This window comes from Rosa rugosa, chromosome 2 (assembly GCF_958449725.1).
Source record: "Rosa rugosa chromosome 2, drRosRugo1.1, whole genome shotgun sequence".
Classification (NCBI taxonomy): Eukaryota; Viridiplantae; Streptophyta; class Magnoliopsida; order Rosales; family Rosaceae; genus Rosa; species Rosa rugosa.
Genome location: NC_084821.1, coordinates 8,188,891 through 8,215,197, shown reverse-complemented (window position 1 = coordinate 8,215,197; position 26,307 = coordinate 8,188,891). Strand labels below are relative to the sequence as shown.

General features: G+C 40.0%; 3 protein-coding genes across 3 annotated transcripts; 2 read left to right on the top strand and 1 right to left on the bottom strand.

Annotated features, from left to right (window-relative positions):
* Positions 1-690: 690 nt before the first annotated feature.
* On the bottom strand, positions 691-2,952 carry LOC133730271 (uncharacterized). The gene is made up of 3 exons (XM_062157897.1): positions 1,775-2,952; positions 1,356-1,412; positions 691-1,102 (listed from the first exon to the last, which is right to left on the bottom strand). Exons 1-3 carry the CDS (start codon positions 2,950-2,952, stop codon positions 691-693), a joined length of 1,647 nt encoding a protein of 548 aa, XP_062013881.1.
* A 1,945-nt stretch (positions 2,953-4,897) lies between these two features.
* Positions 4,898-8,489, top strand: LOC133733184 (purple acid phosphatase-like). The gene is made up of 8 exons (XM_062160808.1): positions 4,898-5,109; positions 5,560-5,757; positions 5,918-6,029; positions 6,252-6,481; positions 6,733-6,871; positions 7,417-7,637; positions 7,950-8,071; positions 8,166-8,489. Exons 1-8 carry the CDS (start codon positions 4,903-4,905, stop codon positions 8,362-8,364), a joined length of 1,428 nt encoding a protein of 475 aa, XP_062016792.1. The 5' UTR covers positions 4,898-4,902; the 3' UTR covers positions 8,365-8,489.
* Positions 8,490-17,470: 8,981 nt separating this feature from the next.
* LOC133732985 (methylesterase 17-like) lies at positions 17,471-18,982 on the top strand. Its single transcript, XM_062160581.1, has 4 exons — positions 17,471-17,939; positions 18,102-18,242; positions 18,370-18,504; positions 18,645-18,982. Exons 1-4 carry the CDS (start codon positions 17,694-17,696, stop codon positions 18,924-18,926), a joined length of 804 nt encoding a protein of 267 aa, XP_062016565.1. The 5' UTR covers positions 17,471-17,693; the 3' UTR covers positions 18,927-18,982.
* The last annotated feature ends 7,325 nt before the right edge of the window (positions 18,983-26,307 follow it).

Here is a 26,307-nt window from a genome sequence, read left to right as displayed (position 1 = left end):
CTGAGTTGTTATTCATTCATTTCATTTTGCCGCTAAAATTTTTTGCTCTATCTTCTTTGAGATAATGTAAATTACAGCGGCGTTACCGATGGCATATCCATATATAGCACATGTAGGGCTATATCACGACCACCATTTTCTAACCAAACTGTGGGAACACAGTCCTACCACTACCGATATGCAAAATCCAAACAGTTAACCTAATTATGACTGATTTACTTCTAAAATACTACCACTGTTTATCTTAAACACTCTTCGACCTTCGAAGTGTATCGATTACCTAAGGTTTTGGAAACATGAACTCTCTGTTGACAGATTATTGAAAATGTACATGTCCCTAACAAACAGTAGCAGCAAGAGAATTAAAATCCATGCTGCAATATCCATCAAAAGCAGACAACAACAGCTGCAAATCTGGGATGAACATGGTTTTTTAAGCAGACAAATGAGACTTGCACCATACAAACTAACCGAGAATAATAATTGAGTGTCCATAACAAGTTCAAGCCAAGAAACAAAAGAAATAAATATCAAAGCAAAAAGGGAACAATAAGTCAATAATAGAAGCAGGATAATCAGCTCCACCAAAACCCAGAGGAGAAGAGAACGTCCATGGATGCATAAAATCTTTAGGCAAGTTACTGACAATCTATAAATATGAATTTTCCAACAATGTTGAGAAAAGATCATCTACACCTGCTCAGTCAATCTGAAGGACTGCATGAATATTACATTCAATGTGAAGGACCGCATGAAGATATCAATGAACTTGACGACTATTATAGTTCTGTAGTGCACCAATTCAATCCTATCGTTTTCCAGAACAGATTCTGACTCCAATGACGGGAATCCAAGGGCTATGCTGTCCAAATCAACTTCATCGAAATTGTGATAGGGTAAGTTGAGCAATACAAGGCGTTTCAAACACTTATGACCTGAAAATGCACGAATGCCAGCTCCTGTTACAGCTTTACAGTCCCATAAATCAAGTATTTCCAAGTTAAGGCAGTTCTCTGCAAGAGCAACCTTGGTACTGCTTGGCACGGTCTGAAGATCAACCAATTGCAATTCCTTGAGGGTTTGAATTGCAGAGATTGCCAACCTCCAAGATTAGTGATTCTACTCCCACAGTTAGACAAATCCAGGTGCTCCAGGCTGTGGCATATCCATATATAGCACATGTAGATGTAGGGCTATAGAACGATCACCATTTTCTAACCAAACTGTGGGAACATAGTCCTACCACTACCAATATACAAAATCCAAAAAGTAAACCTAACTATGACTGATTTACTTCTAAAATACTACAAATGTTTAGCTTGACCTCTCTTCGACCTTTGAAATTTATTGATTACCTATGGTTCTGGAAACATGAGCTCTCTGTTGACAAATTATTGAAAATGTACATGTCCCTAACAAACAATAGCAGCAAGAGAATTAAAACCAAGATGCAATATCCATCAAAAGCAGACAACAGCAGTAGCAACTACTCAGCTGCAAATGTGGGATGAACATGGTTATTTAAGCAGACAAATGAGACTTGCACCATAAAACTAACCAAGAATAATAATTGAGTGTCCATAACAAGTTCAAGCCAAGAAACAAAAGAAATAAGTATCGAAGCAAAAAGGGAACAATAATAAAAGCAGGATACATCAGCTCCACCAAAACCTAGTGGAGAAGAGAATGTCCATGGATGCATATACTCTCTGGGCAAGTTACTGAAAATCTACAAATATGAATTTTCCAACAATTTTGATAAAATATCATCTACATCTGCTCAATATTCAATCTGAAGGACGGTGTGAATATACTAATGAACTTGACGACTCTTCGAGTGTTGTCGTGCACCACTTTAATCACATTGTCCACCAGAACAGATTCTGACTCCAACAACGGGCATCCAAGGGCTATGCTTTCCAAATCAGCTTCATTAAAATTGTGAAAGGGTAAGTTAAGCAATACAAGGCGTTTCAAACACTTATGACCTGAAAATGCACGAATGCCAGCTCCTGTTACAGCTTTACAGCCCCGTAAATCAAGTATTTCCAAGTTGGGGCAGTTCCATGCGAGAGCAACCATGGTACTGTTTGACACGGTCTGAAGATTAACCAATAGCAATTCCCTGAGGGTTTGAATTGCAGAGATTGCCACACCTCCAGTATTACTGATTCTACTCCCACAGTTAGACAAATCTAGGTGCTCCAAGCTACACATTTTCCGCAAAAGCTGGACTCCAGTATCAGTGATTTTGTTGCAGCCATCAAGGACCAATTTCTTGAGGGTTTTCGAGATAGACCCATTTGCCAAAAAACCCAATCCCACATCTGTAATCTTGCGACACCTTACCAACTCCAAAGTGCTAATGGAAGGTGTCCCATTTGCTAAAACACCTAATTCCACATCCTTAATGCGAGACCCTGGCAACTTCAACGTGCTAATGGAAGATGCATACCCAATGGCTCTCAAGGCTTCATCAGAGATCCACAAATCGCATGCCAAAACCAGAGCCTTCAAGTTACGTGCTGAATGAACAAGCGTCACAACTCCCGAATCCCCTACTGCTTCCCTCCCCACAAGCTTAACTTTGGACAATTTTGGACACCCATTCCCCAAAGCAACTAGACTTTTTGGCCCCAAAACAATATCATCACTCTCTATACGGATATCGGAGTGGACCGTAATGCTCTCGAGTCTAGGACAAGTTTGGGCTATGAATTCAAGGTCGGCCTCAGTCCTAACATACTTTACTTCCAAATCGACTACATTTGGGAATCTAGTTAGTGCACCAAGGGGCAAACCGGGCCAGTTATGGTAGACCGTAAGTGATGATCGGCTTAGACCTTCTACTCTACACCATTGCTTGCAGACCTCGGAGAAGGACTTTCTATCATCTTTCTCACAAACCTTGTCAGCAATTAGGCCAACTACATCGTCATCCAGAAATGACATTTTCCCTGATTCTAATGTAGATGGGTACTGAAATGATATGAAACAAGGAAGGAACTCACCTGAGGATATTAGCCGCCGGAAGCTCCGAGCTCACCAAGGCGTAGGGTTTTGAGATTTAGCTTTTGAAAGATTGGAATGAGTTGTCTGATGAACTGATCATCGTTTCATGTCTTTTGTCTTTTGTTTCTCCAAATGTAGACATACTTTTGGGCTTTACACTGCATATATGGCCTCAACTGAAGTTGTATTTGGTCTGTAAATGTGATTTTTTGCCTTAAAAACATGTTGTCGAAAAACTATTCCAAATTTTTTAGTAACAGTCAAATGCTCTGTTTCTAAATGTTGTAGGAATATGGGATTCAGTAATAATGTACACATTGCCATGATCCTAAACGTAGAAATTCATTAAATGTATTACCAAAGGTGAGGCTATAATAACTTAATAAGGATCTAAAATAATAATTGTAAATATAAATAAAAAATTGTGTGCCCAAAAGACACGAAGGCAACCTAGGGTTTCGTTGCCTTCTTTATCGTTCTCGATCCGACGGCTCCCGGGCCGACCTAGGTCTCTAACCTCATCGGAGTGCGATGAATGAGCCGGGCGAGGAGTTTCCAGAGGAGTTTGGTGGCTCTTGACGAGGCATTGAGGCATGGATCAAAAGGGTGGCTGAACCGAGGGCACCCAATAATGCAGGTGGTTGTAGGCAGCGTGGTCAAGTGATCTGAATAAAGGAGATCAAAGAGGGAGTTTTGGGTTGCCCAATCTATTCCCTTCTTTGAGGGGAATAATCCGCCTCTAATTATAGTTTAGGAATTTGTTTTTGTGAACGGTAACCTACTCTAGGTTTTTTGGTTTTTTTTTTATCTGCAATCAAACTTGGTAATTGGTATACAGTGAAATAGACACCGCCAACCTCAAAGAAAAATAATTCTCGGGTTTTTGAGCCTCCTTGGTCTTTGCGGACTCGTTGGCTTAATTGTTGACCCAAATGCGTGGTATGGACTATGGAGATTAGATGTTCTCATATTTATCGTGAGGGTAACATGGTTACAGATTCTATGGCAAATTTGGGTTTGAATTATTCTTCATTGCAGTGGTTTGCTTCCCCACCTTCTGTGATCTGGCTACCTTTGCATTATGATTCATTAGGTTATTCCTATCAATGCGGTTAACGGGATTGTACCTCAAATCTTGGGTCTTTGTTTTCTTCTTTTTCAGGAAAAGTTTTGGTCTAGTCCCCCTCTCCATTTATTGTATTTTCTTTTTCTTTTCTTTTTTAATAATATTAAGTAGAGGGACGGGCGGTGGGTTCCCGAGTGTAGTGGTCATCTCCTCTGATAAGAAGGGTAGGCGCTTTGCGCAATGACCGCTAACGAGGGGCTGATATTGCATAATCCTCCTTTAATAATAAAAAAAAAGTAAAATACAAAAAAAGAAAAAGAAAAATCTTGGGCTGCTTGATAGAAATTTTACACAACTACGTACACAAGTAGAAAATGAAAATATATGCAAATCGTTGACATATATTTAAGCGTAATTTTTAATTTATCGCATATTAATTATCGAAGTTTTTCTTAACTATATCAGTCAAATCATTGACATGTTAATCTGTATATGCCAATAGGAGCTATGAATATTCCCCGCATTTTCAGGTAAACTAATTTACTACTTCAGTTACATTATTAGTTCGACATGTTAATCTGTACATGCCTATAGAAGCTATGAATATTCCCCGCATTTTCAGGTAAACTAATTTACTACTTCAGTTACATTATTATTTCGACATGTTAATCTGTATATGCCTATAGAAGCTATGAATATTCCCCGCATTTTTAGATAAAATAATTTACTGCTTCCATTACATTATTTTTTCGAATAGTATATAAGGCAAGTCCTCTCTGAGCCCCAATTGAGTCCTGAGAGTGCTCTCCACAATCTCACTAAAAATGGGTGTAATGGGTTTTACTTCTGCTTCAGTGAGCTCAGTCTCTTCACTAGCTGCTTTTTTGGTGTTGGGTTTTGTTTTAAATTTGGGGGTGGTTTGTAATGGAGGAAAGACCAGCAATTTTGTGAGGAAAGTGGAGAAAACTGTGGATATGCCTCTAGAGAGCGATGTCTTCAAAGCCCCTCATGGCTATAATGCTCCACAACAAGTACAATCTCTCTCTTACAATGCCTAAAAATGATGATGCTTGCTTTTAGTCGATCAATGGTAGATTTTTCTTGTTATGGTATAAATTTTGTTTCATTAATTTATATATATATATATATATATATATATATATATATATATATATTATTGTGAAAGTTGAACCATTGTAACCCATTATCTTATCATGTAATGGTATTTGGACCTCTTATAATACTTTTTATCACCAAACTTCCCATTTTGCCTATTATTTTTCTATCTAGACATTCTATTCTCCGTAGCCTCTACAACTCCACACCATGTACCAAAAAAGAAAACATAAAATATATTGTAAAATAATGAGTGTGAATTACTTTCCTTATATTACTGTTATATAATTTTTTTTTTTAAACTATGACATTTTTAGTGGTTAATTTTGCTCCGGTGTATGATATGCGTGCGTATTTGATTATAGGTTCATATTACACAAGGAGACCATGTGGGAAAGGCTGTGATTGTGTCATGGGTGACTGTGGATGAACCAGGTTCCAGCAAAGTGCTTTATTGGAGCGCAAATAGCACGAAAAAGACAGCTGTGGGAAAATTTTACACCTATAAGTTCTACAATTACAGCTCTCCTTACATTCACCATGCAACAATCAGAAATTTAAAGGTAAATTTTTGACTTGCTCTTTTGTTTCAAATGCATGGGTTGTAGAATACAGAATACTAGAATCTGTGTGAGATGCACGAAACCGGGTTTTGGGATTTGCTGATCAAATGGTAAAATGCAGGCTAAGTGTGCAAATTACATTATCTGTGTTCTTTTGCAGTACAATACCAAATATTACTATGAGGTTGGAATTGGACATACAAAGCGGCAGTTCTGGTTTGTAACTCCTCCAGCAGTTGGGCCAGATGTGCCTTACACATTTGGTCTTATAGGTAACTATTTTGTATGAAACAGGCTAGGATATATAGATGGTAACTTGACGTAGCTAAGTAGCTCTGTAGTCAAAAGGTTATTGCGATGAGACTTCCATTTCATCAAGTACAAGTCAGGACAATTTGAGAACTACATACTGGATAAGTGTCAATTGTGTGTGCATGTGCAATGAACTAATGAAGACTTTGACAACTCTAAATATCTCTGGGTATCATTTGCAGGGGATCTGGGCCAGACCTTTGATTCGAATAAGACACTCACTCATTATGAATTAAACCCACAGAAAGGACAAACAGTATTGTATCTTGGTGACCTCTCTTATGCGGATATGTATCCCAATCATGATAATGTCTTATGGGATTCATGGGGAAGATTCGTGGAGCGAAGTGTTGCTTATCAACCTTGGATATGGACTGCAGGGAATCATGAACTTGATTTTGCCCCAAAAATTGTAAGCATCTGATAAGACATAAGGTTTCTGATAACCTAATATAACTTTTTTTTGGCTAATGATAACCTATTATAGATAATAATTAAGCATCATCCTCAATTGTGTTCCAGTTTTGTAGCTTTATTCACAGCTCCGGTCTCCAATGTTCTAATGTTTAACCCAGAATGTGCTCATTATGTGAATTTATTTAATTACTTTCTAATCCCTGAAAACTCATTTCTTCTAAGAGATTATTGATAATATTTTTGCAGGGTGAAACCAAACCATTTAAGCCTTACACTCACCGGTATCATGTCCCATATAAGGCATCAGGGAGTACTGCCCCTTTTTGGTACTCGATCAAGAGAGCTTCGTCATACATTATAGTCTTATCTTCATATTCTGCATATGGTAAGGAAATGTAACAGATTCTAAGCTTGCTGTTTTAACTTCACTGACACAAAGGCTTGTCCACATATGCATCAAATGCTCTTCTGAATGTCTAATTGTGAATATGAAATTTGGAAATCCTTATCTGAATTATCAAGGCAAATAAACTAGCAAACACATAACTGGATACACCTTTCAAATTCAGCTCCTGTTTCACTCCCTGTTACACTCTTTCTCTTGGATTCCTCATCAAGCTAAAATTGTTAGACCGCTGTTGTCATGGCATTTGACAGTGTTCTGTACCTCACTGTTTCGTGATTTATTTATTTGGTCAAAGGGCTTCCTGTTCATTCATCTCTTTTGATGACATGTTAGAAGTTTTTTTTTTCCTAAACATTTGTACTGATTGCTACAGTTAACAGAGTAGAACTTTATTGTGTCCACAAAAATTTCCAATCAACTTGTAACTTGGCAGCAAGATCCACTATACAGTATGCCTATTAAATTGATTGCTTCAAATAAAATTACATTTGAAACATCATTTCCATCATTCCATGTATCCTTAGGTAAATACACACCTCAGTACCAATGGCTGGAGGAGGAGCTACCAAAAGTTAACAGGACTGAGACCCCATGGCTGATTGTTTTAATGCATTCCCCATGGTACAATAGCAACGATTACCACTACATGGAAGGAGAGACCATGAGAGTGATGTATGAGCCTTGGTTTGTGAAGTACAAAGTTGACGTGGTATTTGCTGGTCATGTCCATGCCTATGAACGATCTGTAAGTACTCCTGATTTATTTTAATATTCTAGTTTCACAGTTGTTTTGCATGGTGCATGCTATCTGCATAGAACTGGACCTGTATCTCTAAAAGTTAGTTGGTATTCTGCAAGATTTGAAATCCAACTCTTCCTATTTGTCAACCATTTTAGTTTTTAATAAATTACAGGAAACCCTTTCGAGGAAAAGTACTTTTCTGAAATGCTTTATAGTTTATAAACAAAACTGCAAATGCTTTTCCGTTTACCATTCTCCATTAATGCTCGAGAATCACGATATCTTGTCTGATAAGTTGATTTGGATATACCACAGGAACGTATTTCCAACATTGCATATAACATTGTAAATGGTATTTGTGTTCCCGTGAAAGATCAATCTGCACCTGTGTACATCACCATTGGTGATGGAGGAAATCTTGAAGGCTTAGCTACCAAGTAAGTGTGTATAGTATGCATGATACATTTGGTTTTTTTTTTCTGATTCAGTTTATTAAGCAATGAATCTATTTTGTTTTGTTTTGTGGTGCAGTATGACAGAACCACAGCCAGCGTACTCGGCTTATAGAGAGGCCAGTTTTGGTCATGCCACTTTTGACATCAAGAACAGAACTCATGCTTACTACAGTTGGCACCGTAACCAAGATGGATATGCAGTGCAAGCTGACTCTATGTGGTTTTTCAACAGATACTACCATCCTGTTGATGATTCTACAAGTGCCCAATCATGATGCATGGTAGGATACCAAAAAAAACATCATGTTAGTTGATCTAGAATAAAAGTATAATTTTTTTTTTTTTTTTTTGTATATGTATTTCAATTCATGAATGTGTTAGAAGTATATGTCTTTTCATCCACATTGACCGAGATGCATGGCATGTCTACAGACCTAAACCTAGAAATGGGAGAGTGAAAAAGAAAATCCCATATGAACTAACGAAAATTCCATATGAGAAAAGGCTCATCCACATATGCAGCAGAAGTAAAAAATTAGCAGTTTGAGGACAATTTACTTTGTCAAACCATGGTGTATATGTACTCATTGTCACCTTATGCACTTTGGTGATCTTCTGCTTGCTGCAGATCCCTGCATATAATCTAGATTATATTCATATAATTTATTGATATAAACCTTGAAGGAATTAAAAATTACCATATTCTATATTACTGGAAAAGCATAGTTTGCTGACTTGCTCACAGCCATGGCTACATTGGTTAAAAAGGAGTTGGCTGGAAACTTCAGCATTACCAGAAGCGAAGTAATATTGGTTATAAGGACACATACGAGTCCCAAATGACTTGCGTAGAGATTTGAATCCTCCTCGTTGGCTGCTAGTGCAAGGATGATGACATTGGTTGTTGTACATACCGCCTATATCACATACCGCCAAGCATAAGTAACGACCTCGTAGATGGGTCCCGCAACATGGTTGGTCCCGCCTACAACATGCATCCGGTACACCGACACCCGGGCTATCTCGCCACGAGGGAGGTCGACCGGTATCTCGCCTAGAGGCCACTCTCCCATGCTCTCCAGGAGGCTTCAAAAGAAGCAAATATGTGTATTATTGTCCCACATCGGAATTGTAGAATAGAATGAGACTTCCTTTAGCTATAAAAGGAAGTCCTCCCCTTCTTAAAAGAGGATGATGGATCCATGACCCCCACACTTGTATCACTACAAAGGTCACTTGACCTCACTCATAGTAAAATATCTAAGTGGACGTAGCCTTGCCTCAAGGGCAAGGTGAACCACTATACATGCGTGTGTCATTTCTCTCTCCCTCTCTATCTTGCCTCATACTTAGTTCACGTTCCGTATTCTCACACAGAAACATTGGAGCTAGAAGGAAGGTCCCTAGGTTTGGGTAGGAGCCTCCGACCTTGAGCAAGGGTCATATACGGGAACCACTAATCATGTACGTGCAAGTGACCCTGCACCTCGAGCAAGGGTCATGTACGAGTACCATGAGTCAGCGGGTACGCGCAGAACACCCCTCACCTTCCTCACCCAAGCCTCCGAGGAGCCACCGGGTACATGAGCTAGCTGGTACCACGAGTCCGCGGGTACGTGCACATCCCACTCCCAAGTACTTTCAACTCCACACCCAAGCCTCTTCTCAGGGTACCACGAGTCCACAGGTACTTGAGTCAACGGATACGTGCACACTCCGTACCATCCACTTCCATGCTCCACTCTTCTCCGGGAGTCACGAGTCAGCGGGTACGCGAGACTCTCACAAGTCAGCGCGTACGAACAAGACCCCGCACCCTCAATCATACAAGCTAAGCCATCAAAATCATGCATGCATCATCCCATGCACTTGCAAGCATCATCAGCAAGCAACTCACGCCCGTAGAGTCCAAAACCCCGCTGGGGTGACTTGCACTCGCACATGCCCACTAAGCCCAACATCAACATGCTTTCGTTAAAAGGTCATCAGGGAGAGTCAAACCTCTGGGCACCGTGTCTCCCCTAAAATTATCTACACCCAGCAGCCCCGCTTCTTGGATTATGTCATGACAAAACCCGCCAGCCCGGATCGATCAACACCTCAAGTTACAGCCATAGCATGGTCAAATGGGTCTCCATCCGGGAACCACTTATGACAAATACTGGTGAACTCCCCAAAAATTTCTTCATCTTGGTGAACCTCACATCTCGCCTACACCACACCACAGCAGACTGCTACCTGAAGAAAGCCTCTGGTACCCATTACCAATATCTCTGCTCCCGGTATTCAGAGCTTCACCTCCCGGTATCTCTCACCGACAGCCTCTGTTAGTTCTCCAAAAGATTCACTTGCTGACATTGTTCAAAAAAAAAAAAAAAAAAGAACGAGAGGTTCTACTCTGGGCACCCACCTATCCAACTTCTCTTCGTGACCAACACTCCTCCTGCTCTCGGCACCCAAGCAACGACACTTCACATCTCGGCGACACAACCCAACTGCTCCCGGTCACTGACGTACCTCCCTCGGTGACTCTCGCCAATATTTCATCAGCCCTCGGTGACTCATCAATTGCTTCATCACTTATCTGTCTCTCCTCCGCGCACCAGCTCATAGTCGTCCGGGCACCAGCTCTCCGAGTACCAGACAAGTTAAGCTAAAATATATATATATAGCACAAGGCACCCCGGATCTTCACCTATTCATCTCCCCGGCAAGGCAACGACAACTTCATGTCTTCACCACAAGATGGCCTCACTACAGCTTCTTGATCTCCCCGTAGCTTTGGTTTATCCTTCTAGAAGTTCACTTGATCCCAATGGTTGCTGGGTCTTCACATATACCCGCTGCTCCAACAAAACGTTTGCTCTGGGCACCCGGAATTTGGACACCACTCGGAGAGCACAGACCATTCGACCTGGCACGCCCACTCTGATACAAGAACCATCGGGAACCCATCCATCTATTCAAGCTAAGATCTTCTTTATCCGGGATACATTATTGGCACACTACATTATGGCGTCACTTTTCAAAACACGGAAATTTCATACTCTGACAACTCCACCATTGTTTACAATGCTTCTATCATTTTCGACCGGCTCCAGATAAGTTCTCACTTATGCTCTTTCAATTTGAGCTAATACAAATGCTATATATGCTTCAATAGCGATTACTATAATTGCAAATGTCTATAAATGCGTTAATTTTTGGTAGCATACCCGTTTATGCCTACGTTCATGCTTAATTAATTGCCTATCAATTAAAATTGCCACATATATACATGCGGCACTAAATCAGTGTAAAATGCGGCATTTAAAATCCTCGCCCCGAGCGAGATACCCCAACGGGGTCACGAGGTACTGGTACAAGCCTTCATTCTACCCGGGGCCAGACCACCGGGTAAAGGAGGCCTACAGGCCCTCATTCGATCCCACCGGGTCAAGGAGGCTCAAGCCCTCACTCTACCCCATCGGGTACCAAAGGCACCAAGCCCTCTCACTACCTAGCCTGGTACCAGAGACTAGGCCCTCCAACGGGTACTGGAGGCCGACGCCTATACAATACCCCAATGGGTACCAAAGTCGCTGTACACGAGGCCTACAGGCCCTCATAAATCCTTTACTCGAGCGAGGTATCCCAACGAGATCACTAAAGGGTAGCTCCCTTACATAAGTCAAGGTCCAGTCCCTTGCATTATAGTCCTTGCCCCGAGCGAGGTACCCCCAAGGGGTAAGCCCTTGTTTTTGAGTCACCTCACCTCCCGAGCGTTCTATACACTTGGGGAACTTATTCATACCATTTATCACAAGTGGAGGTAGTACCCGACCGGGACTATCATTGAGCTTCACGTTCATACTTTTCGTGCTATGGTATCTATTAATGGAAATATTGAAAATTTTCACCTATTGTTGATTGCAACAATCAAATTTCTTTTACATCCCATTAATAAGACCATAGGACAAAACTCACACAACCTATCACTTGCTCAATATGAGCGAGCGCAATTCTTACACACTCATACTCGGGGGACTATCATGGTCTTGCCATAGTCTCGCTAGTATGGAAAATAGTTACTTCGATACCGGAGCTTCATTCTTAGCCTCACCGGTATCGTTGAACATAATCTAAGTCCAAATTCCCATTTTACTAACTACATGATTTGGAGGACTCGGCGAGTAATAACACTCCTGATCCTAACACATGTGCATCATATGCATACAACATATACATATCATTATGTATGTGTCATCGTGTTCATCACACATCTATGCATCATATGCACTTTGTATGCTTTCACAACCACATACATTCTAGACTTATACGTCGTATGTCAACACTACATAATACGTGCATATACACAATGTGTAACAGCATCTCATATAAACATTTGTGCACCTTGATGCATTTGACTCAAGTGTCACTTAGATTGCCCTAGTGTAATCAATATGCTATTTTGTATACTCTTTATCTTATTACAGGTACTAGTTTAACAATGGGCCCCGTGGCACCAACCTTCCATGGAATCTTTACAAGACCCGAAGAGTCCCTTCTTGCTTACGGAGTTGGGGGACTAGTATGGGTATGACGTTCTACAAGGTCATCACTCATACTTGGCGGCATCATATTTAAACTCCCCAACCAAGAAGCGTCTCTTATTCGGGGACTTGGGGGACTTGTACATACGACCTATATCACATACCGCTAAGCATAAGCAAAGACCTCGTAGATGGGTCTCGCAACATGGTTAGTCCCACCTACGACATGCATCCGGTACACCGACACCCGGACTACCTCGTCATGAGGGAGGTCGACCGGTATCTCGCCTAGAGGCCACTCTCCCATGCTCTCCAGGAGGCTTCAAAAGAAGCAAATATGTGTATTATTGTCCCACATCGGAAATGTAGAATAGAATGAGACTTCCTTTAGCTATAAAAGGAAGTCCTCCCCTTCTTAGAAGAGGATGATGGATCCATGATCTCCACACTTGTATCACTACAAATGTCACTTGACCTCACTCATAGTAAAATATTTGAGTGGACGTAGCCTTGCCTCAAGGGCAAGGTGAACCACTATACATGCGTGTGTCATTTCTCTCTCCCTCTCTACCTTGCCTCATACTTAGCTCCTGTTCCGTATTCTCACACAGAAACAGTTGTTGATGGCTATTGGCTAATGACTTCTCACTATTGGAGTAATGTCATTTGTCTGACTCTGCTTTGTCAAGTCAATATTTTGTGATTCTAGCTATCTAATTGATAGAAACAAGCGAAGCTAGATGTGGTGGCTTGTGAGTAGGAGATGTTTAATCAATTTGGTTATATATTTGCTGTGGAAAAAAAGCAAGAGATTTGAGTCTTCTCGATTTGCAAAGTCGTCGATTGCCAGCATTGGTTACAATCAAATGCAAGAAATACCAAGAGCATGCATGATCCGATTACAACTAAAAATCAATACAACTCTTGATCCATGACAAGATCGAGTTTAGTGAAATGCCCTTTTCTCTTTTTTTTCCCCTGGCCAATTGGTGGTGGGAACATTTAAGTCATGAAGCTGATGCATACTTCCAGTAAAGGTCATAATTCTAACTGATTGCCAATATATATTGCTTATAAATAACCGCCATGGGTGCCATCATGGTTCTAAAAATCGGTCTGGGCGCCCGCCTAGGCGGCGCCTAGGCGCTGGGCGCTGAGTGACCGCCCCGATTTTGGGCTAGGCGACAGGGGAGATCGGGTTGCGTTTCGACGGGCGCCTAGGCGGGCTAGGCGGGCGCTGGGCGGCCTGGGCGTTGGGCTAGGTGCTGGGCGGGCTGCTCGGATGCATCTGTTCTCCTCTCTCTTGCAGTTTCTCTCTCCTCGACGACACGACGGCTCGATTCTCTCTCTAGTCTCTCCTCACATTGTCCATAAATCTGTAGTCCCAACATCACTACGTCTCTCTCATTTCCTCAAATCTGCCCCTTTCTCCCTCCTCTTTAAACTAATTTACTGCAAACCAAACCATGCCATACAGAAAGATTGAAACTTTGAGTTGGGTTTCAAACGTTCAACTGAAAAAGCAGAAGAACCCAAATGGGATTGTCACCCAAACTTTTGGGTCACAAGAAATTTGGAAAGAACTGATAATCAAAATGGATGCAGCCATTTTTTTCGTTTATTTGCTGAGGAGAGAGAGAAGAGAGGGAGGGGGACACTGAAGTGAAGAAGACGGCAATGATAATTGATAAGCACGAGTAGTGGCCTAGTGGGGGATTTTGAGCCGTTGGATGTGGGGAGTGAATGAGTGATGGCAATGATTTGTTCCTACAAAGAGGTATTTTAGGATTGTATATCTTATGGACTAACTGCTGCTTGTTTTGTTTTGGGCTTTAATTTCTTTGGATTAACATGAAACTTAACCACCTCAACAAATAGGCACGGTTTGGTTTTATTCTTTTATTCCCACACTTGCGATTGCTAATAATAAGTATGATGGTTTAATTCATAAACATTTTATTTTCCTTATTTTTTTTACTTTCAATTAATTGTAGGACTTCTAATATTATTATTAATTTTATGTCATCAAAATAATTAAAAAGATTAAAAAAATAACAACCGCCTAGTCCCCGCCTAGGCTCCCGCCTAGTCCCCGCCTAGGCTCCCGCCTAGGCCCCTAGGCGCTAGTCCTCAGGCCACCGCCCGACTAGCGCCTAGCATTTTTTAGAACCTTGGGTGCCATGCTCTAACAGATTTAGAACAAATGCCTAGCCTTTTTGCTTTGTCAGCAAAATGTTAGTGGCTTGAAAGACCTGCCCATAACTAAGGCCTTCTATCTTGCTCATCTCACTACCAAGTTTAGCTGCTGCCTTGTCTTTTGCCGAAGTGCTTGTTCAAAATTGGTAACCTTTGTGTAGGTTGCGAGAATGACCACACCGTTCTCAAAACTAGCAGAGGCTCTACGCTTGTAAACAAAAGTATAAACAAAAGTAATGTCATTTGTCTTTCAATTTGTTGTTGATGGCTAGTGACTTCTCACTACTGTTCTTTTTATATATTTCTATTATAAACTACATAGACGCTCAAGCATTCGAGGAAAACATGGAACCGATCACATGAAAAAACATCAAGATCCACATGACTGAGACTGACGAATGCCTTATCTTTTCCCATGGAGATACGTGTGGAAAAAGAAAAGCTAGACATCAAGAACATTATCCATATAGTCCTGTTTTAATTAGAGGAATATATGTTTTATCCTTATCAGAGAGTTCCAGTGCAAGTAATTTATAACATACAAACAAACAGAGCTCTCAAAACCGAAGAAAGGCGGGATTGGGACCTGACCAGCCCCCAACTAGCTAGTTTCATAATGAAGGAGAACTTTAGGCACCAAATCATGTATCATATGAGAAAATTAATCAAGAGATGGAGCCTAGACACAGGGAACAGAGTGTACAATTTCACCATAGATGACATTACTAATTTTTTGTGTGCAGTCAAATGCTCTGTTGATGACTTGATGTATTAGGAATGTAGGTCAATTGAAACAAAAATATTAGGATGAAAATTGATGGTGCCAATCACAAAACAACCTATGAAATGAGAAAAATAACGAAAATGAAATATTACTTCCACTCTCTAAAGATTTACAAGGAGTTTTATGGAGGATTATACGGATAAAGGTTTATATTTTTTTTTTTTGAAGTGCAAATGTACTCGTTGTTAAATTGTAGCCACCATTGTTCATCTTGACCTCTCTTAGACCCAAGTAAGTGGATCAATATATTTTAGAAAAAAAAAAAAAAAAAACATCAGCTCCTGGGTGACAAGTAGCTCACAATGTACAGGAGAAGAGAATCTCCGTGGATGAATATAATCTCCAGGCATGTTGCTGACAATGAAAATTATGGATTTTAAAAACTTGTTGACAAATATCATTTACACCCGCTCAATATTCATTACAGATTGTATCTGTCTTGGAACAATCATCGATCTAACTCCCAAGGACTCCTTGTTTTACTACCATGCCAGTTACTAATATTTGTTCATAGCTAAACTAGTCCTACAAAGTAAATCATGAATACAAATCAACGAACTTGATAACTCCTTCTAGTGTTGTCGTGCATTAATTCAGAGCTCCAAGTGGGATCCAGACTCCACTCTGAGTCCTCCAGAACAGATTCCGATTCCAATGACGGGCATCCAAGGGCTATGGTTTCCACATCAGCTTGATTAAAATTGTTATAGGGTAAGTTAAGCAATACAAGGCGTCTCAAACACTTTGTGACCTGAAAATGCACGAATGCCAGCTCCGGTTACACCTTCACACATTACCAACTTCAACAAGCTAATGGAAGATGACGACCCAATTGCTCTGAGCGCTTCGTCAGAGATCAAGTCATTCGTAACACAGCCAAAGCCTTCAAGTTATGAGCTGAATTTAAAAGTGCCACAACTCCAGAATCCCCTATTGCTTCACTCCCGTCAAGCTTAACTTAGGACAAGTTTGGGCACCTATTCCCCAAAGCAAGTAGACCTTTTGGCCCCAAAATACCATCATCACTGTCTTGATCATCATCGCAGTAGACCATAATGCTCTCAAGTTTAGGAAAAGTTTGGGCTATTAATTCAAGATGGGTATCGGTGGTGCTAGGACCCCAAACCACCAAAGGAATAATCGGATCGGTTAATGTAAAAAGAAGGTGATGATCGGCGTAGACCTTCTACTTTACACCATTGCTTGCGGACCACGGAGAACGACTTTCTATCATCTTTATCACTAACCCTGTTATCATCTTTACTCCTATCTCTCTGTGTGTGCAGAAATGAAACAACCAAGGATACAAAATGATTGAGAACTTAACCTGATGATCTTCGCCGCCGGAATTTCCGAGCTCACCAAGGGCCAAGGGTTTGAGAATTCGAGGTGTTGTAGCTTAAGACATCGATTTGTTTCCTGACTACGTTTTGCGCTTCACGTTGTATGGGCTGTACTGAAGACCAAAAGTGCCTTTGGGCTTATTTATTTTGGAATTTTACCTTCAATGTGTCCTATGCATATATTTCCAAAAGAACTTTGTGGTTAATTGATGTCATTGCGTGTTTTACTCTCATAGATTTTGGTCAGTATCTATCTTGAATAGGAAAATGATTTGTGACCTCAATAAGCCCTAAGATTTGTGACCTCAATCTTAGGTGTCATGTCATGTCATCCACACACATCACCTATTTGTCAAATTATGCTATGTAATTCTTGATAAAAAGACCATCTTATCATTCTAAAATCTAATTACTCTAAATTATTTTTACTTTCTTCTAAAGAAAAAGAATTTTGACTTTCATTTTTTTTTCAGTGGCACAGTTGGAAGAAAAATGTTTTTAAGAGAGAGACAGACTGTGCCTCTGAATTTATTTTTCCGCACTTATCTTTTCAAAGCATGTTCATCTTCTTCTTCTTCTTCTTCAACGCTGCTCTTCATTTTTACCCCATTCTGCCATTTTTACAGATCCGAAGGTCTTCTTAGCATTAAGCTTCTTAACCAACTCAAAAAATCGATCCCCGAATCCGTCCCTGAGTGGGATACGATCATACGATAAGAGCTGCCAAAGATCAAAACTTAAGAGTAGCGATGAACCCAGAAACTGAAGTAGCAAATCCTCATCATCATCACTTGGTTCTAATCCATGGCGTAGGGCATGGAGCTTGGTGCTGGTACAAAATTCGGTGTCTCCTGGAAGCATCAGGCTACAAAGTCACATGCATAGATCTCAAAGGTGCTGGTATTGATCAGTCAGATCCCAACACAATCCTCACTTTCGAAGACTATAACACGCCTCTCATCCACTTCCTGTCCTCCTTGCCTCAGAATGAAAAGGTATGGTAGTACTATGCCTCTCGATCTCATAGATAGAAGGGTGTACTCTTGTTACGGTTAGACTATTACAACAAGTATTTTTTGTTGTCAGATTGTCAATACGTGTTTCATTATCTAATTTTTATCTATGATGTTAATTTGGGATCGATCAATGGTTTGTAGGTAATACTTGTTGGACACAGTGCAGGAGGTTTGAGCTTGACAGATGCAATACACAGGTTTGGTAACAAAATAAATATGGCCGTATATGTGGCTGCAAACATGTTAAAGCATGGATTTTCTACAGATCAAGATATCAAGGATGTAAGGTTTCTTCACTGTAATTTCCTTTTGTTCATACTAATTTATGATCTTAAATCATTTTCATTTTTAGTTATACATAGAATGCACTACGTAGTAAATCAATTCTAGATTGTCTTCTTTATTGTAGGGAGAACCTGACTTATCAGCATTTGGAAACGTAAATGAGTTTACATTTGGGTTGGGACCAGACCAGCCTCCAACTAGCGTCATAATTAAGGAGAGCTTTAGGCACCAAATCATGTATCATATGAGCCCTGTCCAGGTAATGAAGCACTTCAGTACAAGTATATATCTCATATACATATATATTCTTCGAGCCTTAAATAATAAGAGTGACTATCCTCTAGCATTAACATGAGGTATATGTTATGAACTCTTTCGGATTGATTAAATGATCCACAGGACTCGAGTTTAGCTTCGATGCTGCTGCGTCCTGGACCAGTTATGGCGTTGCAAGGCGCTCGATTCGAAGGAAATATTGGTGATGATGCAGATTGTGTGCCAAGAGTGTACATCAAGACCATGAACGATCGTGTTCTAAAGCCAGAGAAACAAGATGCTATGATAAAGAGGTGGCGACCATCCCAAGTCTTTGTTCTTGAAAGCGACCATAGCCCATTTTTCTCCACCCCCTTTCTGCTCTTTGATTTGTTAGTTAAAGCATTGGCTTCCATCAAATATTAATAATGTCCTCAGTCAAGAAGAACAAAGGAATAAGAGATTTGGGATTTTCTGATATATATTTTTACCTTCTCCAAGAACGGAGTATATATACAAGATACATCGAGTCCTATTAGGAAACTAATAACAACAGAATAATCCTGATAATACACAATATTCACAATCCTAATTACATGGCATGACTCACGCCAACACTCCCCCTCAAGTTGGTGCATATAGATCACGGATGCCCAACTTGTCAAGTGAGTCACGGAAAGCTTTACTCGAGAGAGCCTTTGTAAGAATATCCGCCAACTGTTCTTCAGTAGGAACAAAGGGAAACATAATGACCTGTCCATCCAGCTTCTCTTTAATGAAGTGTCGATCTACCTCCACATGCTTCGTGCGATCATGCTGAACAGGATTGTGAGCAATTTCAATTGCAGCCTTATTATCACAATAAAGCGGCATAACATTTTTCTGTCTGAACCCCAAATCCCTCAACAAATTTCTCAACCACAACATCTCACACAGTCCTTGGGCCATTCCTCTATACTCCGCTTCTGCACTAGAACGAGCCACCACCTTCTGTTTCTTGCTCTTCCAAGTAACCAAATTACCACCCACAAACGTGAAGTAGCCCGAAGTAGACCTGCGGTCTGTAATATTACCTGCCCAGTCCGCGTCTGTGTACCCAGAAACATCCAAGTGACTGTGTTTTGAAAAGAGTAATCCCTTCCCTGGAGCAGACTTTAAATACCGCAAAATACGAAATACAGCATCCATATGAGTCTTACTGGGATTATACATAAACTGACTCATCACACTAACTGCATAGGCTAGATCTGGTCTAGTGTGGGATAAATAAATCAACCGGCCAACTAACCTCTGGTATCTTGCTTTATTCGTAGGCACTTGATCCAAATACTCTGCTAACCTATGGTTCTGCTCAATAGGAGTATCAACAGGTTGATAGTCAAGCATACCTGTTTCTGCCAGCAAGTCGAGAACATACTTCCTCTGACTCAACACAATACAATCCTTCCCACGAGCAACTTCAATTCCCAAGAAATATTTCAAATTACCCAAATCTTTCATCTCAAATTCTAAAGACAACTGACCTTGTAACCTTTGAATCTCCTCAAAGTCATCACCTGTCACAACCATGTCATCAACATAAATAATCAAGGCAGTCACTTTACCACACCGATGTTTAAGGAACAAGGTGTGATCTGAATTACTCTGTCGGTACCCAATTTTCTTCATGAACTTGGTGAACCTGCCAAACCAAGCTTTGGGAGACTGCTTCAAACCATAAAGAGATTTTTTCAATCTGCACACCACCTGCTCTCCAGTAGAAGGTACCATATCCAGGAGGCAAATCCATATAAACCTCTTCATGCAGATCACCATGCAAGAATGCATTCTTAACATCAAACTGTTGTAAAGGCCAATCAAGATTAGCAGCTAACGAAAGAAGTACTCGAATTGTGTTAATTTTCGCCACTGGTGCAAATGTCTCATCATAATCCACTCCATACTTCTGAGTATAGCCTTTAGCCACTAGTCTTGCCTTGTACCTGTCCACCGATCCATCTAAATTGTGTTTCACGGTATACACCCACCGACAATCAACTGTCTTCTTCCCGGGTGGTAATGATACTAGCTCCCACGTACAATTCTTCTCAAGAGCATCCATTTCGACTGTCATTGCTTGCATCCACTTCTCATCCCTCATTGCATCCTGCACTTTACTAGGGAGAGACACAGAAGATAATTGATTCACAAAGGCTACATACGGTTTAGACAGCCTATGGGTCGACACATAATTAGCAATGGGGTATTTAGCTTTTGCACTTAGAGTAGGTTCATAGTGCTTCGGGGGTTGACCACGGGTGGAACGACTAGGCAGAGTTTTGGTGGGAACAATATCTGACACAGAAGAAGGAACACTATCTAACACAGAAGGAAGAGGCAGAGTTTTAGTGGGAACAATATCTGACACAGAAGATGGAACACTAGCTGACAGAGAAGGAGTATTAGATAAAGAATGATTAGAACATACCTCGGGTGACGACTGAGTAGGTGAGACCACTGAAGGAGAGGGAGAGACAGAAGAACTGTTCAAAACGGCATTGGCGACATCGGGAATTTCATCGGAAACAGAATCGGGAACTTCCTCTCCGGCTAACCGATCAGATTGATCCGGTAGACTGGTCAGTAGCTGACTACCCAGATTCTCTTCTCCGTTCGGTGGGCTGCTGTCCTCTTTGTCAAGTTCCGTTCCCAAACACTCCAACCTTGAGAACTCGGATGCCAGTCTCCCATCTTGCCCACGAAACAAATCTTCATAATAACAAGACTTCTCCCCCTGATGAGGAGTCACAAGAGACAAAAAATAACATGCATCTTCACTGAACGTAACATCCATGGTGACATAAAACTTCTGGGATTGAGGATGATAACATTTGTAACCTTTCTGATGAGAACCATACCCCACAAACACACACTTAAGGGCTCTAGCATCCAACTTTGACCTCTGATTCTTATATAGATGAACATAAGCAATACAACCAAAGACACGAGCAGGAAGAGTATTAGAAGATGAAATAGAAACATAGTTAGATAGAACCTCAAGTGGGACACGACCTTGAAGAAGGACAGACGGAAGACGATTGATTAGATGAGAAGCACACAATACAGCCTCTCCCCAAAGATACTTAGGCATGTTAGCACTAAGTAGAAGAGACCGAGCCATGTCCAGAAGATGACGATTTTTCTGTTCAGACACCCCATTTTGCTCAGGTGTTTGTGGGCATGCAGTTTGATGTATAATGCCATGGTGTTGGAAATATTCATGAAAAGAATGATTGACAAACTCACCCCCATTATCGGAACGAAAGACCTTAACATGAGCATCATATTGAGTACGAACAAGCTTATGGAATGCTGTAAAAGCAGAGAAAACAGAATCTTTGGACTTAAGTAAAACCACCCAAGATATCGAGTAAAGTCATCAATGAATAACACAAAATATCGCATTCCAGAAAGGGTAGAATGTTTAGAAGGACCCCATACATCTGAATGAATTAACTCAAAAGGCATAGTACTAGAATGAAAACTCGAAGGATAACTAGACCTATGACTCTTAGCCAAAGCACAAGTTTCACAATGCAAGTTTGACTCACTAACTCCCAGAAACAATGAAGGCATGGACTTCTTCATAACTCCAAAAGATGGATGACCCAAACGCCTATGCCACAACCATAGCTCACTCAATCTGTCAGAATTCAATGTCAGGGCCAAAGGCTGTTCCAGTGCTTGTGTTGGCTCTGCGTACATGAAATCCAAGTGAAACAACCTCCCCCTCAGGTCTCCCTTACCCATGATCACCCTAGTGCACAGATTTTGAAAAATAACATACATTGGATAAAAGGTTACAGAGCATTTATTTTGTGACCCCAACTGGGATACAGACAAAAGATGATGAGACAATGAGGGTACATAAAGCACATTATGCAATACAATGGATGGTGTAACCTGAACAGACCCAATACCCAAGACTGGAAAAGATGCACCATTCACATTAGAAACATGGGATATAGAAGGGGATGACATAATCATAAAGAAGGACTTATCATAGGTCATATGGTCAGACGCACCAGAATCAATTATCCATGTATCACTACCAGTAAAGTCAGAAACATGGAAAGCAACACCAATTTTACCTCGAGTTTCCTTAGTCAAGGAAACATTACCCTGTGAGGGATCTTGCCCTGCAATGCCGTAGAAGTCAGGTTCTGGCACCAATTGGACTGCCGCTTTGCCTCTTTGACCACCACCACGTCCTCCACGTCCTCTAGTATTATTGCCTCCTCTCCAACCAGAGTTGGTGCCACCGAGCTTTACACCAAAACTTGAATTATCTGTCACATTCTGAACAATCACAACCTCACGGGCCACAGAGTTCACCCCTTCATTCTGAGATCCTCCAGTATTCCCGTCGGTAAGAGTCAAATCCACCATCTTTTTTTTTTTCTTTCTTTCTTTCTTTCTTTTTTTTTTTTTTTTTTTTAGACCCTACAAATTGTAACAAAAAGAATACCAAAGAACCAGGAAGGATATGGACGGACACAAGAACAAAAAAGGATGAACTGATGGACAAAAGATGAAATCAACTTGTAGAAGCAAAAGAACCAATTCACGACTTGCAGAAGCAAAAGAACCAATTCGACAAAAAGAACCAAGGCAAGAGAATCAATCGACCAAAAGAACCAATTCAACCAAATCAAAAAGGACCGAATAAAAACAACCCTATATTCGCAGCGGAAAGAACAAACCGAGTCCGAATGGATCTCGGCTCTGATACCAAGTCAAGAAGAACAAAGGAATAAGAGATTTGGGATTTTCTGATATATATTTTTACATTCTCCAAGAACGGAGTATATATACAAGATACATCGAGTCCTATTAGGAAACTAATAACAACAGAATAATCCTAATAATACACAATATTCACAATCCTAATTACATGGGATGACTCACGCCAACATCCTCGTCTATGGTCTCTCTCTTAACAAAGCTTTAATTAACTACTAACAAAATATAATACGTCTTCTCCAAACGACCATATCATTGGAACAAGACATTTATGAATTATGATATTGTTTTGTAAACTTTTTAAGTTTGAAGTAATCAAAAAAAATAAAAAAAATTAATTACAAGCATCTGCTTAGTTTTATCTAACGAAATTTATACAAGCATGTCAAAATGTTATCTAACGAAATTTATACAAGCATGTCAAAATACATTTACTTGCAGCACATGGTTTTTGTGAAGGACCACATTTTTAGAAATTTCTTAACACAATTGCTTAGGAGTACTATTGTTATCATTCTTGCAAAACCAATTTCATGTTGTTTGAGGATGGGAAGAATTTACCTTATCGTTGAATGCAAGAAAAATATATCAAACGACTTCCTCAAAATATCTATCCGTCGGTAAAAGTTATTTTTGAATTGTCTTTATTTTCTTTTTGAGTTTGAAGTAATCATTTGACTATGAGGAGACAACTCATTTCTACGGTCTCTAAAAAGTCTCAGTATAATTACACTGTGAGTATTACAATTGCGTGTGATAGGAGCATAATTATGTGATATTAATAGCGTTAATCTCTATACTTTCTTTGTTAGTTTAGTATATTTTCTAGTTATTTACGTTGTTTATTTGTTTTATAGGTATCTTGGAGTAAAGAAGGAGAAAAGAAGTAAAAGAGGGATTGAAAGGCAAAATCGGGAAATCTGCCTGTGCAGATCAGTTAACTTCGACAGAGCACTGAGACCAGCTCAGAACGATCCAGATGATGATCTTTATATTTATAGAAAGCCTCAGATGTCTAGTTTCCAGATCTTTTTACGGTTCGTCAATATCATTTTTCTAGAGGAAGTTATGACCGATTTAGTACAAGAAGGTCAGGCTGCGCGTGAATCTGAGGTTGGACGGGAATTTATGTTTCGAAGCCCAAATCACACCGAAAAGCCCGAGGACGAGTTTGTGCTTCATATATCAGCTCAATATAGACAAATGGCATGATGTGAATGGTTGGAATGAGTCATCAAGTTCAAGAGCCAATAGGAAAACTCCACCTAAGCACGCTAACCCTAATTCTTTTAAGTTTTGGATTTCCTACACAACAAGAAAGATGGAGGCAACCTCTAACCATATAAAAGGAGATGATTCTGCAGCAGCTCTCTCTCTCTCGCTCTCTCTTCCTCCCCTTCTTTAGTTTGTTTTGTTTCTTCTATGTTTAACTAGTTTTTATTAGTTAGGGGACTGCTTGAAGCCCCTAGACATGAACTACAAGATGATTTGACCTTTGATGTTATTTTCTTTTAATCCAAGATGAGACTTTTGTTTACTGCTTTTCCATTGATGAATTCTTGCTTGTATGCTTTGAGTGCACGCTTAGTATGCGTGTTAGGATTCTACCGCTTTGATTGTTTGATGCCTGTGTCAATAGTTGGACTCCTCAAACCTTCTAGAGAAGCAATTGTTAGTTTTCACTATCAAGTAAACTAAGTCCTAGGTTTAGCAAGGCGCTAAGTTTATTGCGATGCCTAGTGATGTCTCAAACTCTTTTAGACCTTAATGATCTCTGCATGTTTAATCTAATAAGCGTACCTTTAGGTTGCATTGCTTGGGAATAGTCTAGGTGTAGAGCACTTCCTGCCTAGCGTACGAAGTAAGAAAGGGTAATAGGTTGTGTTCAAGCGTACCGAGCCAACCTGAGCATCTTCATCTAGATTAATTGAATTAGGATTGAACAAATTGTCTTGTGTGTGATTGTCCGGGGTGGATGCATCTTCCCTAACTATCTTTATCATATTGTTTTCAAACCATCTTAAAATCTGTTTTCGTTACTTTCTGTCCTCTATATTTTTATAATTAGTTTATATAGTAAACGATATCCGAATAATACCAAATTTTGTGTGCTAGACTCCCTGTGTGTCTAGTATATCTCTGTAAATTTTCGTAATTTTCTGAGTAGTTTAGATTAGGTTTTTAATTAGGTTTTCGACTGCTGTTCGCTAGGAACAGTGGTCACTTTTGTGACATTGTTTTGAGTAGTTATAACCTTAGTCCTCTGCGGGAAAGACCCTTGTTTACCCTTGCTACAATTGACAATCTTAAGTGTGAATAAGGAAATCAATAGCTTATAAATTTAGCTATCAGCGTGCCTTGGCTAGCAGTGTTTCTTATGCTGGGACGAGTCTAGTTTTGATTGGTCTACCTATCCTTTGCATGCCCAAATTGCCTCAAGGTCATGACTCATGACAATGTGTTTGTTGGTAATTATCTTGAGGAGACTGAGAATTTACTTTCAGAGTCTGCTAGTTTCTCTAGAAAAGTTTCAAAGACTAGTGCTTTATTGTACAAGAACAATTGGTTGATGTAGTACATTTTCTGAACTGTTCTATGTTAACTACAAAGTCAAGCTATTTCTGGCCTTTATATGCTTCCCATCTAGATGCCCCCTTGAGCGATCTCAATCGCTAATTCAATGAAATTTTCTTTTCAGAAAAAAATATCATTTGACTATGAGGAAATTTAAAAAAAAAAAAAAATGAAGAGATTTCTATTAATAACGAAATTAAGTAATACGTAATATTTTTTTTTTTTTAAGAACATCATTGTTTTCTATGATACCATAGCACCACGACAGCCCCTTGACAGCAAGAAAACACAAGAAGAATTAGTATTATAAGAAAGTCAACATTAGAAAGAGAAATTTCAATGGGACTCTTTGTTTGTAACTTTGTAGCATCTCGGACATAAAGTCCAAAACTAGCTAGATGTCTCATTATCCCTTGCAATTCACAATATATAATGTTTTATTATCGATCCT